The sequence below is a fragment of the Dipodomys merriami genome, unplaced genomic scaffold (genome assembly GCF_024711535.1).
Source record: "Dipodomys merriami isolate MVZ:Mamm:240054 unplaced genomic scaffold, mDipMer1.0.p SCAF_13, whole genome shotgun sequence".
NCBI classification, from domain to species: domain Eukaryota; kingdom Metazoa; phylum Chordata; class Mammalia; order Rodentia; family Heteromyidae; genus Dipodomys; species Dipodomys merriami.
The window spans coordinates 7,044,848-7,058,832 of NW_027202604.1; the positions used below are offsets into that span (position 1 = coordinate 7,044,848).

General features: G+C 48.8%; 1 protein-coding gene across 2 annotated transcripts in view; it reads right to left on the bottom strand.

Annotated features, from left to right (window-relative positions):
- Positions 1 to 2,150: 2,150 nt before the first annotated feature.
- The window catches only part of Rftn1 (raftlin, lipid raft linker 1), a 222,179-nt gene continuing 210,344 nt past the window's right edge, over positions 2,151 to 13,985 (bottom strand). For both annotated transcript variants that reach the window (XM_070018648.1, XM_070018649.1), the window contains exons 9-10: positions 11,675 to 11,756; positions 2,151 to 3,433 (exon numbers count right to left, since the gene is read on the bottom strand). In XM_070018648.1, the coding sequence (XP_069874749.1) occupies positions 3,089 to 3,433; positions 11,675 to 11,756 (427 nt within the window). In that variant the 3' untranslated portion in view covers positions 2,151 to 3,088. The remainder of the gene's footprint in view (positions 3,434 to 11,674; positions 11,757 to 13,985) is intronic.

A 13,985-nucleotide genomic window follows, 5' to 3' on the forward strand; every position in this document is an offset into this window, starting at 1 on the left:
ATAACCACTACCCACCTAAATGAAGACTAATTATTACTGTGGCATTTTTGTTAAGATGGGGCATGCTGTGCTTTTGTAAAGAGAAGCAACATTTCAGTGGTTTAGCACAGTAGTTAATATAATGTCCCTGTCATGGTTCATCTTGAGTAGTACCAAGGCTGTTGGGGACCTGGTCAGGCTTATGGCCAGAACTTGGGGTCATGGGTCTCAAATTGGGAATAGACAAGGGAGTGTAGAAGGCCATGGATGGAGGGAGAGACCACCAGTCTCTGTCACATGTTACTCTCAGCACAGACCTAGCACTTTACATACCTCTTCTTAAAGCTCATGTAAGTCTAGTAAGGTGCCTCTAGCCCCTTCTCATGCTTGGGGAGACTAAAGAAATTAAAAGTGAGATCATACATATAGACTAGGTACAGAAGACCTTCCTGGCTTTTTACATGGCATTTACTCTGACATGGTTGTCCTGAGCACTGAATGAAAGGCATATATCTCCATTTCTTCAAGCATATTTGCTAAGAACTCATCTTCCTTCCCTTACTGCCCTCTCCTGAATCTCTCTGGAGGTGGAGAGGGGCTTAAAAGACTTCCCCAGTGGAAGAATCAGAATAAAGCCTGGGTGTCTGAGTGATACAATTTGGTCACCTGATCACCCTTGGCCGCCTGGGTCCTTATAGACCACCATGACAAGGACCCCAAAGCTGCCTCACATGTGACCATGCCCGCAGTGCTTACTTGGTCCTGAGGTTTCTTCCAACAGTGACCTTAAAAACCCTGTGAACAGCCAGGTGCTGGCAGCTCAAGCCTGTAATCCTAGCTACTCAGGACAGGAGGCTGAGATCTGAGGATCACAGTTCAGAGTCAGCCCAGGCAGGGAAGTCTGTGAGACTCTTATCTCCAGTAAACCACCAGAAAACCAGAAGTGGCGCTGTGGCTCAAGTGGTAGAGTGCTAGCCTTGAGCTGAAGAGCTGAGGGACAGTGCACAGACCCAGAGTTCAAGCCCTACCACTGACCAAAAAAACAAAAAGCCTGTGAACAAGCACTGGAAAACAGGATTCAGGATCTCCCTCCTTCCCTAAGTTTGCAATGCAGATGTGATACTTTTAGGGCTTTTGTTGACCATTCAGAAAAAGCATTTCATTTCACGAAGAACGAAACATGGTCACATTCATGGAGATCCTGTGGTCAGTGCTTCTCACCTCAGCTGCACCTTAAGAGTCTTCAGGGAGCTTTGAAAACAAAACACCTTATCTCCTGGGCCATTCCCAGACTAGCCATTCCCCATCCAGGTGTCACCATGCATTCATAGCACTGGGACCCAATGCATAGCTAGGCAGCACTGTTTTGTAATTCTGCCCCTTCACTCCTGCGGTTCCAAGGTGCTGCCATATGGGTGAGACCCTTCACCATAAATGGTTGCTGCCACCTTGACAGGAGTAGAAGGAGGCAAGGGAGGACAAAACTTGTTCGTTTTCAGTTGCTTTTGTTCCCACCTCTTATTTCTGGCATATTCTTTCAGTGTAGCACTCCCTAAACTTCTATATCAGAATGTGTGGCTCAGAAGTAGAGAGCTTGCTAGCATGCCTGAGGCCCTGGGTTCGATTCCTCAGCACCACATAAGCAAAAAGAAAAAAGCCGGAAGTGGCACTGTGGCTCAAGTGGTAGAGCGCTAGCCTTGAGCTGAAGAGCTGAGGGACAGCGCCCAGGCCCAGAGTTCAGTCCCCACAACCAGTTTCCCCCCCTCCCCCCTCCCCCCAAAAAATGTGTATCCTTGAACTGGGCCTTTGTACCCTTTTCAGCTCTGAAGGTTGGGTGAGAATTTGTTAAGAGGGATGGACTGAGGGGTGTGACTGTAAAAGTTTTCTGCTCTGCCCACTATATATTAGAAATGAATTTTTAAATAAACTTTCAAATGAAAAAGATTAGCCTTGTTGGCTACTTCACTTTAAAGCTTGTTAGAAATGGATGGGACTCTTGGATCATACTGAAAGATATTTAGTCTTCACCGTGTTCCCCTCTTACCTGGCTTTGCTGCTCTCTGCGGGAGCCTGTTTGAATCACACAGCCAGCCAGGAGTTCTAGACTTAACACAACTTAGCCACTAGGCCAACACTTCTGTTGTGACATAGGAAATACTACTCACAAGGCATTAAACTCAGATGATTTATTGCTTTAAGTAACTAAACAAGAAAGAGAAGAGAGAGGCTGTTGTTTCCGCCAAAACAATGGCATTCTCTCTCTCCAAGGTTTGCCAGATGCATCTACTTAAAGCCTTAAACAATACTTTCTGGACAATATAAACACGTGATAGACACAGCATACATGGTAACAATTTGGCCAATGATACACTGATTAAAATAGCACAGAACAAGGGCACCCAGCCAGTCTGAATGCCCTGAAATGACAGGAACGTGTGTTCGTTCATAAGATGTGCTGAATACAAAATCTTTAAAAAAGTTTTTTTTTTGGCATTAATACTAACACAATACTTTTTCTTGAACATTCTGCAAGAGCAGGTGCACACAGAATTACCGCTCCCTTTCCAGGTTACCAATATCTATAGGACTGCTTTGAGAGAAGCAGGAGGCTGCCTGCCACCCTTTCCTATGTCATCTTTACCAAAGCATTTGGGAGTGCAGAGTTTAGGTGGAGCAGGGCAGCCGTGGGGCTCCAAGGCTTGTTCAGAGTCTCCAAGTAGCTGCACTGAGTGAGAGGCGGTGGATACTGCCTGGCAGGCTAGGGGAGTGAAGAACAGCCAGAAATGTCCATGGATTTGACCCAAGTTGCCCTGAAGGCTTTAGGGGTGATACAGGCACTGGATGGTCCAGGCCTCCTTTGGGAGGAGTTGGGGAGCTGGGCTGGGCCTCCAGCCCTGAGGTCTAGAAGAAATAACCTGACCTCTCATTCTAACACTAGGTCAATGGATGTGCAAAAACCAAAACTATCAGGGACCGGCCCTCAGAAGGCCCAGATGAGCTCACAGGGAGAGGTCAAGCCAAAGGGTAACACACAACACCAGGGCAAACCAGCTGGGCAGAGGCCTGGGGTCTGCCAGCTTAAGAAGCATCGGTGCAGAGTGCCCAGGACTCAGTTTCCCTCCACTGGAGCGAGCTCTGCAGTAACTTCAGCCTCCTCTGCAGGATCAGAGCACTGGGGGGCTGCTGGGGCCCTGCTGTGACCCGCAGGACCGTTCTGCACAGTCCCCCCACCTTGCCCTTCTCCCCTGGCCTCCGGCACAGGGCCCGCCATCAGCTTGCAGGCTCCGCCCTCCCGCTGCCTACCGGACACACAGTTTCCCATGTCGCCACCTTTGGAAAACTGGTCTTCGAGATTCTTCTCGTTTTCTTCTGTGTGTCGTTTGTCTCTGAATTTCCCTTTGGATTTCCTCATCTGCCTGCTGTGCATCTCATCCCGGGAGAATCGCCACTGAAACTAGAAGTGGGGAGGATGGAGATGAGTAAACGTGGCCTCCATGAACCTAGAGCCGCACCTAAAGCCATGGGTCCTGCCAGCAACCTCCAGTCCCAGGACTCCCTCAGCAACACCAAACTACAATCCCAGCCCTCCACACCCAGCCCACAGGCCCACGCCGTGCTTTCCATGACCTGTGGAGGTATAGGTGGAAGGTGTTTTTTTGTTTGTTTTTTTCCCAATGGGCCCCTTGGGAAAGCGATCCCAAAATGCTTTCATTTGATGGGTGAGACAAGGGGTTATAAGGCTGCACCCCCACCCTGAACCCTCCACCCCTTTCTGACTCCCAGGGCCAGAATTGTAGCAAATCTTGTTCCCTGAGGGCTGAGGATTACCAAGATCAGGCTGGTATTCTCTCCCCAGCTCACCTGAGCCAGGCAGAGCACAACGTGGCACAGACACTTCTGTGTTCCCCTGCGCAGATTCCCTTGCAGGACTGAAGTCCTCCTGCCTTCCCCCATCTGCTGCCCGCTGCCAGCCCCCCTCCCACCACCACCTGTTCCATAGTGGCACATCACATCTTTTGTCTAGGCTCTGAAAAGCCATCCCAGCATTTAGTGGCACCTGGGGGTCACAACGATAGCACAGGCTCATTTCTCCTAACCCTTCCATCCTAAGGGCACTCCCTAGAAGCTTCTACCACCTAATCTATCCCAGACATTGCTTCCCAGGGAACCTGTCTGCAGCTAAGCATTTCTCCATGTGACAGGAAGCCAACAGAGCTCCCTCACCCAAGGTCACAGTGCTACTAATACAGCCTAGCAAGAACCTGAGTCTTATCAAAGTCCTCCAGCAAAACTGCCTAGGAGCGACCCAACTCCACCCCTGGCCGCTCAGCCTGTTTTCTCAGTGACTGGCAGTACACCCAGGGCCTTCAGTTTTAAGTTCCCACCACAGTCATTTCCTTCTGCTTCACACTGCACCACAATGGTTACCCCCAAATACATACTTATTAAATCTCAGACGTTCTGTGATGGAAAGGAACCAAATATGGTGGGACACACCTGTAATTCTGGCACTTGGGAGTCAGAAGCAGGGGATCATGGTTTTTAATGCCAGCCTGGACCACATAGCAAGACCCTGTCTCAAAAGGGGTTGGGAAATAAAAAGTAAAGCAGCCCTCGTTCTCATGTGGCCGTGAAGGGCCGCAGAAGTCCTGGGAAAGCAGGTGCACCATCAGTAGTCAGTAGGAAGCTCACCACTGTAAATAGCTCTGAGCACTTTCCTGGGAAAACCCAAAAAAAAATGTGCTAAATAAGTTTTTAAGCCAGCCCACTTTTTCCGTGGTAGAAAGCTATTTTCTCCAAACATGGACCTAAATAGGCTTAGGGATCTGAGATTAACACGTCTTAGGGATTCCTAATGTTCACATTTTTAGATAAGACTGATAAATCTAAATAAGCCGTGAAGGTACAGGAAAAGGGGAAATACATGCTGAGGTGAGGGCTTGGCATTCTTGGAGTCCTTCACTACCCTATTCAGGTTCACTTACAATGCTAGGTTGGTGGTATTTTAATGTCACCTTTTTTTTGGTACCAGTCTTGGGCTTGAACTCAGTGCCTGCACACTGTCCCTGAGCTTTTGTGCTCAAGGGTGGGTGCTTGGAGCCACAGCTCCACTTCTGGCTTGTTGGCAGTTAATTGGAAATGAAGAGTCTCACAGATGTTCCTGCCCGGGCTAGCTTCAAACCGTGATCCTCAGATTTCAGCCTACTGAGTAGGTAGGATTATAGGTGTGAGCCACTGATGTTCAGCCACTCAGTGTTTTGGACTGACTACCCTCTGGAGGTGGCTGCTGCAACTCCCACCCTACAGGGAGGTTACTAGCAGGTAAGTGGTGCTCAGAGCCCAATCAACTTGCAGCTGTGGCTCTAGGCATCTCCAGGCCACACAACCCATTAGCTGACACTGATTTCAGAGTCCAGTGGACAGCTGCAGCCTCCAACGCCTACAGCTCTAGGGCATGGCGTGGCGTTCCAGGCCCAGTACTGCTGGATTTCATAACTGACATACAGTTCCCTTTATATCTTGATTCAGCCTTGCATTTCTAATGGGTGTCCCTGAAACAGTGAGCACCTCTTCCCATTTTGCAAGGCAGAGAAGTCTGAGATTAGTCTAAAAGGCTGACCTGCGAATAACATATGAAAGCCCACAGTATGGCTTCTAAGCTCCAAGTTCAGATCCTAATTCTGACCTAGGTTAGCTATCAGCCCATGGGGCAAGTTACTCATCTCCAAATCTCCTTATCTCTAAAACAGCCGTCTCTGCCCTGGACCCCAGCCACACTGTGTCTGGTGTGAGTAGCGCGATCTGCAGGTGTCAGCATCCTACCTGGATAGTTCTACCATGTGCCAGACCTTCCAGCCCTGAGAGGGGTCTTCAGATGTGCGCTCAGGGATGCTTTACTCAATTGAACAATAGAACTTCCACAGTCTCCTGTGAAGGCCTGGCCTCATCCTTTTTTGTAGAAGATAAAGTCCACCTAGAGCCCACAGGCTGGCCACTAGCCACTTCCTCTGACATGGCAAGGTACAGAAGGATTTGGGATTGCAAGATGGGAAACTGTTTCAGCTACTTTCTGCCCTTCTGTGTCATCCCAGAAAACCCCACAAGGGCTACCTTATTTTCTGTGTCCTGTGATGGGTTTGTGGGTGATAGTGTGCTTCCTGGTGCCTGGTAGGCTGCAGCCCCAGGAAAAGCTGTGGTGGGGAGGGCAGAATGCAGGAGCCTTGGTTCTGCCTTTCTCTTGGCCTCCTTTCTTCCTTGGCAAGATTAAGGTGCTGGGAATTGGGTAAGGAGCAGTGGCCTGAATCTGGGGCTGCAGGATCTAGAAGCTTGCATGTTCTGAGTTGGGAAAGCAGACTACCTGAGTGCACCTGTTGTGTCTCACACAGACCAGGCTCACTTTCCCACAATTCCCCAAGTAAATCCTTCAGGAAGCACTTTTAGGGCTGTTTGAAACAACCACATAGAGGTTCAGAGAGTTTAAACAACTTGCCCAATCACCTGCTGGGAAACAGCTGGGATTCCAACTGACTTCTCCAGCTCTAGCTTGCCAACTTCTTGGGTCTTGAAAAAAAAGTCGCTGGCAGAGGAGACACCATGCCTTTGCAATGTTCAGCCCCTAGCCTAAGTACACCTCAGCCTTTAGGCTGTAAGAAGACAAGATGTTTGCTCCTTAGGCCGAGAAGTAGCTAATGGAAATCCAGTTTTACTGCCAGGAAAGTTACTTTAGTTCTGCTTATTAAAAACAAACATCTGCACTGAGAGCTCCTTGACAGGCCTATTTATAAAAATTCTATTAGGATAAAATTTGACTGAAGGCCTACAGGTAAGCCTGGGAGAGGCCCCAAACTATACCATTAAGACCCTGGCCTTCACCACCAGGATCAACCAGACTCTTTAAAACTCAGCTGCACATCTCATCTCAGAGGGCCCTGTTCAGCCCACTGGGGTAGGGGGAGAAGCGGACTTCTCATTTTAACAAACTCCCCATCTGCTGCTACTGTTGGGCCTCCAGCTACATTTTGAAAACCACTGATCTAAGAAAAAACACCCGGCATGGGTGTAAGAAAAGCCAGGCACTGATGGCTCACACCTGTAATCCTAGCTACTCAGAAGCCTGAGACCTGAGGATCAAGGTTCATAGCCAGCTCAAGCAAGAAAGTCTATGAGCCTCTTATCTCCAAAAAAGCCAGAAATGGAGCTGTCTCTCAAGTGGTAGCATACTAGCTTTGCATATAAAAAGTTTAGGGCGGGCTGGGAAGGTGGCTCAGTGGTAGAGCGCTTGCCTTGCATGCCTGAGGCCCTGGGTTCGATTCCTCAGCACCACATAAGTAAAAAGAAAAAAGCCGGAAGTGGCGCTGTGGCTCAAGTGGTAGAGCGCTAGCCTTGAGCTGCAGAGCTGAGGGACAGTGCCCAGGCCCAGAGTTCAGGCCCCACAACCGGACCCCAAAAAGAAAAAAAAAAAAAAAGCTTAGGGCTAGGTCCTGAATTCAAGGCCCAGTACTGGCACAAAAGAGCAAAACAGGACTGGGCACAACTAGGCTGCTTGCAGAAATATGGGGGCAGTGTGGGGGGGGGGGGAGGTCAGGAACCACTTCCCCAGCCCTTCTACAGACCCAGCTTTACCATGCCGCAGACTTCCTTCCCTTTCCTTTCTTCTTGGTGGCCCTTCACCATGCAGGCCTGAGTCTCCTTTAAGCAGGGGCACGATATGAAATACACACCAAGAAGAGTTCCAGATCCCGAGACTCCAAAAGGAAATGCTCAGAAAACAGAAACCAGGATGTGGCTTTCAGGTGGTGGCTCTCAAGGCCTGTAGCCAAGCCTGGAGAGCACTTTCCTCAGCTAGGAGTCTGGCTCAACCAACAAGCCAGAGGGAAAACCAGCTGCACCCAGTCAGAGCCTTTATGAGCCACGAGGGGTGGCAAACACCTTGCTATATCACTAACTGACCGTCCACTCAACTCAACTGGAAAAAGGAAAAAGTCTCCCTTTAGAGCAGTGCACACCCAGAATTCTGTGCCAGCCAGGGCTGATGGATTTAATTGGCACTTTTTGAAACTGTCTATAATTGGTTCACTCTAAGAGCTTCTGCTGGGAGAAAGACTTCTCTGGTGTGGTAGAAATCACCTATTTCTTTTAAAGGCATTTAATGTTGGCTTTGAAAATCATGCTCACATATACAGAGGTTTCTTTCAAATGCTGAAAAGTCTTGATTTAGAGAATTTCATCCACTTCACTGACTGAGAGAAGACTGAATATTCTAAATCCTTGGTTTTCCAATCTTGCCAATTTCTTTCTTAAATTTCAACGTGAGATATGTGTGTTCTGGTTTCAAAGTCTGATTGAATGAGTAGTCATTGATTCAACAGATTATCTGCTGAATGTCAACTAACATACAGATCCTGGATGAACAGTAAGCAGAGGAAGAAAAGCCTTTGTCCTCAAGAAGGGAATGACTGGAGAGAGGAGAACTAGCCCAGGATCACAAAGAATGAGGAGCCCATCGCGGACCTTCTCAAGGGGGTATTGTGGTTCTTCGTGTTAAGGAGGAGCCTGGCTAGTTCTCAAAGAAGAGACCACGGTCCTAGAAAAGGAAGCTTGAGTGGAGACAGAATAGAGAGAGTGTTCTAGGCAGAAGGAACAGCCAAATCTGGGGTCCCATGGCTAAGGGACCCAGAGGAGTGTGGAGGCTGACAAGGCTGAATGCAGAATGCAAGGCTAGCAGAAGAGATAAGGGGCCTTGTGGATACAATACATGTCTCTACCTTTCAGAATAATATGAAGCTGCATAACTGCTTTCAGCAATGGGATGACATGATTTAATTGACTTTCTTTAAAAATCACTGTGGCTCTTAACAGAAAACACTGGAGGCAGAGAGCTGATGCTAGAAGATACTAGGGGTGACAGAAGAAGGGGGGGGGATTCCAGAGTTTCTAGAGCCCAAGACAGGTCTTCCAGGCAAACAGGCACATAGGGGAAAGGTAAAGGCAAGTAAAGGAGGACTCAGGGGCGGGTGCCACTCCTCTACATAGTAGAAGCAGACTGAGTACTAGAGGGTCATGCTCCTAGACGGAGAGAGGGAGCAGGAGTCTCAGGAAAGGTGAGAGCTGAAAATGCAGACACAACCGTCCCCAGTATAGAGATGGGAGAGTGAAACTCTGGGCTGAAGCATCCCCAAGAAGAGGTAGGAGTAAGGAGAAATGGGCTGGGGCTGAACCCTGAGTAATGTGGCAAAAAAAAAAAAATCAGGAGACTGTGGTAAGAGAAAGCCAAGAGAAAAAGGTGCAACTCACACAGATCTGAGGAGCCACAAGTGGTACTGGACAGAGTCACTGTCATCAACCTTGGGGACACACAGGCAGGGTGGAGGAGTATGAATGACAGGGTCAAAGAGATGGAGGCACTAAGTACAGGGGATTCTTCCAAGAAGTTCTGCTGCTAAGTCCCCGGTCTTGGTGACTCTACCAACGAAGTGAATCAGAGAACAAAGGCTCCACACCAGCCACCTCCAGGCTGTGATTGACACAGGAAATAAAAGGGTTCATTAAAAGGGAAAGGTATGCCAAGCACTAGGTAGCTCAATCCTATAATCCCAGCTACTAGGCAGGCTAAGATCTGAGGTTCAAGGTCCAAAGCTAGCTCAGGCAGATGAATCCAAAACACTCTTATCTCCAGTTAACTACCAAAATTCCAGAAGTAGAAGTGTGGCTAAAGTGGCAAAATGCCAATCAAGTAAAAAAAAAAAAAAAAAAAAAAGCTCAGGGGCAGAACCCAGGCTGAGTCCAAGCCCTAGGACTAGTACAGAGGGAGGAGAGAAAGAAGAGAGAGAGGAGAGAGGGAGGAGGATAGGGAGAGGTGGAGTGGGGGGCAAGGGATGGGGGAGGAAGAGGGAATCAGTTCTACCTGACAACAGGTTTAAAATCCATCCGTACAATCTTGCTGCTGGCTTAGGACAGGGACTCCCCTATAAAAACTAAGGCACACAGGAGCAGGTGCCCAGCAGGACAAGGCAGTGCCACTTCCCTCTTAAAGCCAAAGTGTGATTCTTTCCAGCTCCTGGCAGGAGAACTTATGTGCTGCTCTTGAGTTTGGGGGATGGTGCTGTCCAGTCAGCCTGCAGCTCAGCACATCCTGATAGAGGTCTGTGGCCATCCATCTTCCAGCTGGTAGCTGACTGCTCCTGGTGGTTAATGGTGTATTGGTGGCTGCCTTCTGGTCCATTGCTGCTGTCACCTGTCACATTATGGTCTCAGAGGCTGGAGAGAGACCTTCCTCTGCACTCCAGCCCATCTGGCTTCACATTGCCATTACCTTGGCACTCCTTCCATGAGAGGGAACCCTCTGGATTTGTTGGCTAGTGAGAGGCTACCCCAATCTGTTCACTGACTGGATGCTTCTGCCTGATGTTCTTTCTGCATCCAAAGACTATGAGGAACTGGGGGTGGGGAATGACGGGATGGAGCCAAGTATGCAGTGCTGAGCAGATCAGGGGCTCTGCCTGAGTGGAGCCCTGGCTGGAGCAGACAGATGTAGAACCAGGTACCACCTAACTGAGGCTTTGGTAGGTCCCCAACTTACTGGGTCTCTCTCTGAGAAACTGGTAACATACCAGTTTAGTCTTAGTATTATGTCTTAGTATTTTGCTGTTGTGACAATATACCTGAGAATGTCAACTTAAAAGGAGGAAAGATGTAGTCTGGCTCATTCTTTCAGAGGACTCAGTCCTGAGTTGGCTGACTACATTGCCTTTGGGCCTGTGGTGAGACAGCACTTCATGGCAGGGAGTTAGTGGTGAAGAAGCTGCTCACTTCATGGTGGCCAGGAAGCAGAGAGAAAGAGAGAGCAGAGTCCCAATATCCCCTTTAAGAGCAGACTCCCAATGGCCTAACTTCCTCCCACAGGGCACCAGCTGTTAAATATTCCACCACCTCCCGATAGTGCAACCAGCTAGGGACAAAGTCTGCAACATCTGAGCCTTTGGGGATATGTAAGATTCAAACAAAAACACACAGGAAAAATACCAAGCATGGCACTATCAAGGATCAGAATCACATAACACAAGGGGAAACTATAGCCCAGTTTCAGGCAACATGGGAAGATTCTGAGGAAGGTCCTGGTCTTTCTGTACAACAATGCCCAGCATAGTTCACGTGAAGTCCAGGGAGTGGGAAAAGGGCTCTGGGGACCCCTGAGTACAGCCCAGCCCAACGACTTGACCTTCTGTCACTCAAAGACCTTCAGTTGAGACCTGATTAGAATGGACTCAGGCAGGGTCTCTGCCAAGACCAACAAACTTCAGTTGTCTCAAGGAATCTAATATATAAGCCAGAGCTCCGGCCAGCTTGTGAGATGCAGATGATGACGCTGGCCATGAGCTCCAACCATTGCCACCCCTTGTTAGACTGCAGCTGGCTTGTGTCCTGCTCTGGCCTTGTAGGACTGCCTGGTATTAGGTGGGTGGCCAGAAAAGCTTCTGTCTTGTCTTCCCAGGCTGGCCAGCAGATCTACAGAACAAATCTCCAGCTCTCTACTGTCCAATTTCAGCAGCCTCCAGTGTGACCCACTTTGCCAGGGGGCTCTGACATCCTTGGCAATTGGCCTAGCTCCCCACCCAAATGCTTCAGGACCCCTCCCTCCCCCAAAGAAGTTAAGCCCTACTGTGGAAAAGCTAGGAAGGCCATCAAGGTCTCTTACCTTGGATTCCTTCTTCTTGATTTTCTGAGGTAGACACGGTCTCTGGAGAAAGACGATCTGCTTCGTGGATACGCTGCCTTCCCTACAACACACAGAGCTGATGGTGAGTCCCCTGACAGCTGGTGACAGGCAGCCCCAGGTGCAAAGCTGAGGCTCGTTCCTGCACAGGAAAAACTGCCGCTAAATGCTAAGAAAGATCACCTACCACTCCGCTCCCTGCCCCCCCCCAAAATTCTTGGGCATCCCTGAAAGCCAGCTTCCTAGCTGGAGGGTCCCTTCCTCTAACAGGAAGTGGCACCTGGCATCTTGGCCTCATGAAGACACAAAAGCTGTTTCAGTGAGTCTCCAAGGGGCAGTCCTCTTCCAACTCCATCTTTGGTCATACTGGCCAGGGGCAGGTGGATAAGGACCTGGGTGATGAGCTCAGGCCTTCAACTGTTTCAGGATGGGGTCTCAGTCACAGCCTGGCTGCCTCAGGCGGGTGGATGCCAGGAAAGCCAGGGAGGCTCTGATAATCAGCTCTGACCCTGATGGAGGTGAAAGCTGGTTCACCTACTATGATACAGGAAAGCCTTCAGAAACAGACAGGGTAAAGGGAAGGTCTTCTGATCACCTTTTAAAATCGGTTTCTTGCTGCATTCAGCCAAGAGTTGCAGAGAAAGGAGAGGAAGGAGTAGCATTTGCCCTGCGCCTATATTGTGCAAGGAGTCGGGTTGGTAATGTCACATGAAGGCTAATTTCAGCCTTACCTCTGTGTTCCAAGACAGCTGACTCCACTTTTACAGACAGAAGGCAAAAGCTTAGCTCAGGAGCAGGCTGCCGCCAACAGAGCAAAGACCCAACACAGTTCCACCCAGTCTCAGGAGCAGGAGAAGGGAGGATCCGGGAGAATAATTTAGCAAGTGTGAATGTCTAAGACAAAGTCCCGTCTATCCTGGGCTTAGAAAGCTCAGAACCAGCTGTGCTTCGCTGTCAAACGCACTACAGTCATGATTAAAGTCCTCTGGAAATGGACTCAGAGAAGGCTCAGGATCGTCCAGGATGACACAGCCTAGAATTCATGCTTTTTTCTGTCCCCTCTGCCCTGCCCTGTGGTTGTGAAAGTCTTGGCTGAGAAACTTTATAGCAGCTCCCAGTGACTAAGGGACCCAAAGGTAGCCAGAGACTGCATCACAGCCTAGTGTCAGGAGGGGCTGGAGACCCAGAGGAACCATGGGTGGGACCCAGTTTCTCCATCCTCCCTCAACCACTCCAGGCCCTACAGCAGTGAGTGTGCACAGCAACTTGGGAGAACAGCTGTGAGGCACAGAGCATCCCTGTAAGTCACAGAGAGCCATCCGGATGCAGAAGTGCCTGATACACACAGTGGATCTAGACCCAGATTCTGGCACATGTGGGCTATGGAGCCTCAGTCATGTGATGGTGTCTGAACTTCACTTTCCCATTTATGCTTAGGACACCATACGGAAGTTAGGAGCACTGATTCAGATAGCAAGCCCCAAATACTGAAGGCCTTCTAGGATTGCTATGACTGGGCGTAAGGGATGAAGCAAGAAATGAAGGTGGACAAATTGCCATGGATGTGAACTTATAAGGAATGCCATAAGTAAGCACTGAGACTCCAGGTTTTCCTGTGGTCTTTGTGGGAACATGATCTCAGGCAAGTCCTTTAATATTCCTGGCCATACTTCCCTTGACTATAAAATGGACTTGATATAAAATTTCCAGAGGAATGTCAATTGGAGGACTGAAGGCCATGCTGACCTGGACATAAACTTGAACCCCATCTCAAAAATAGTTAAAGCTATCTGGGGTCCTAGAAACTTTATTAAATGGAATTTATTCAAAAATTAGAAATGATAGCAATTTTTCAGTTTATACTTATTTATAATAAACCATGATCTAAATTCTCAAAAACATAACTAAAGCAAACTGGGCACAGATGGTTCACGCCTATCCTCTTATTTAGGAGGCTGGGATCTGAAGATCACAGTTCAAAGCCAACCTGGGCAGAAAAGTATGTGAGACTTATCTCCAATTAACTACCAAAAGACCAGAAGTGGCTCAAGCAGTAGAGTGCCAGCCTTGAATAAAAAACTGAAGGGACAGTGTCCAGGCCCAGATCACACACAAATGCAAAAAAGAACAGGGCTAGGTATGCTGCACATACCTAACAAGTACAAGACCCCAAGTTCAACTCTAGTACAGAAGAAAAAAATCCAGTTAGGCATGGTAGCACATCCCTCTAGTCCCAGCACTTGAGAGGCCGAGGAAGGAAGATTATGAGTTCCCAAGCAGCCTGCGACTCAAA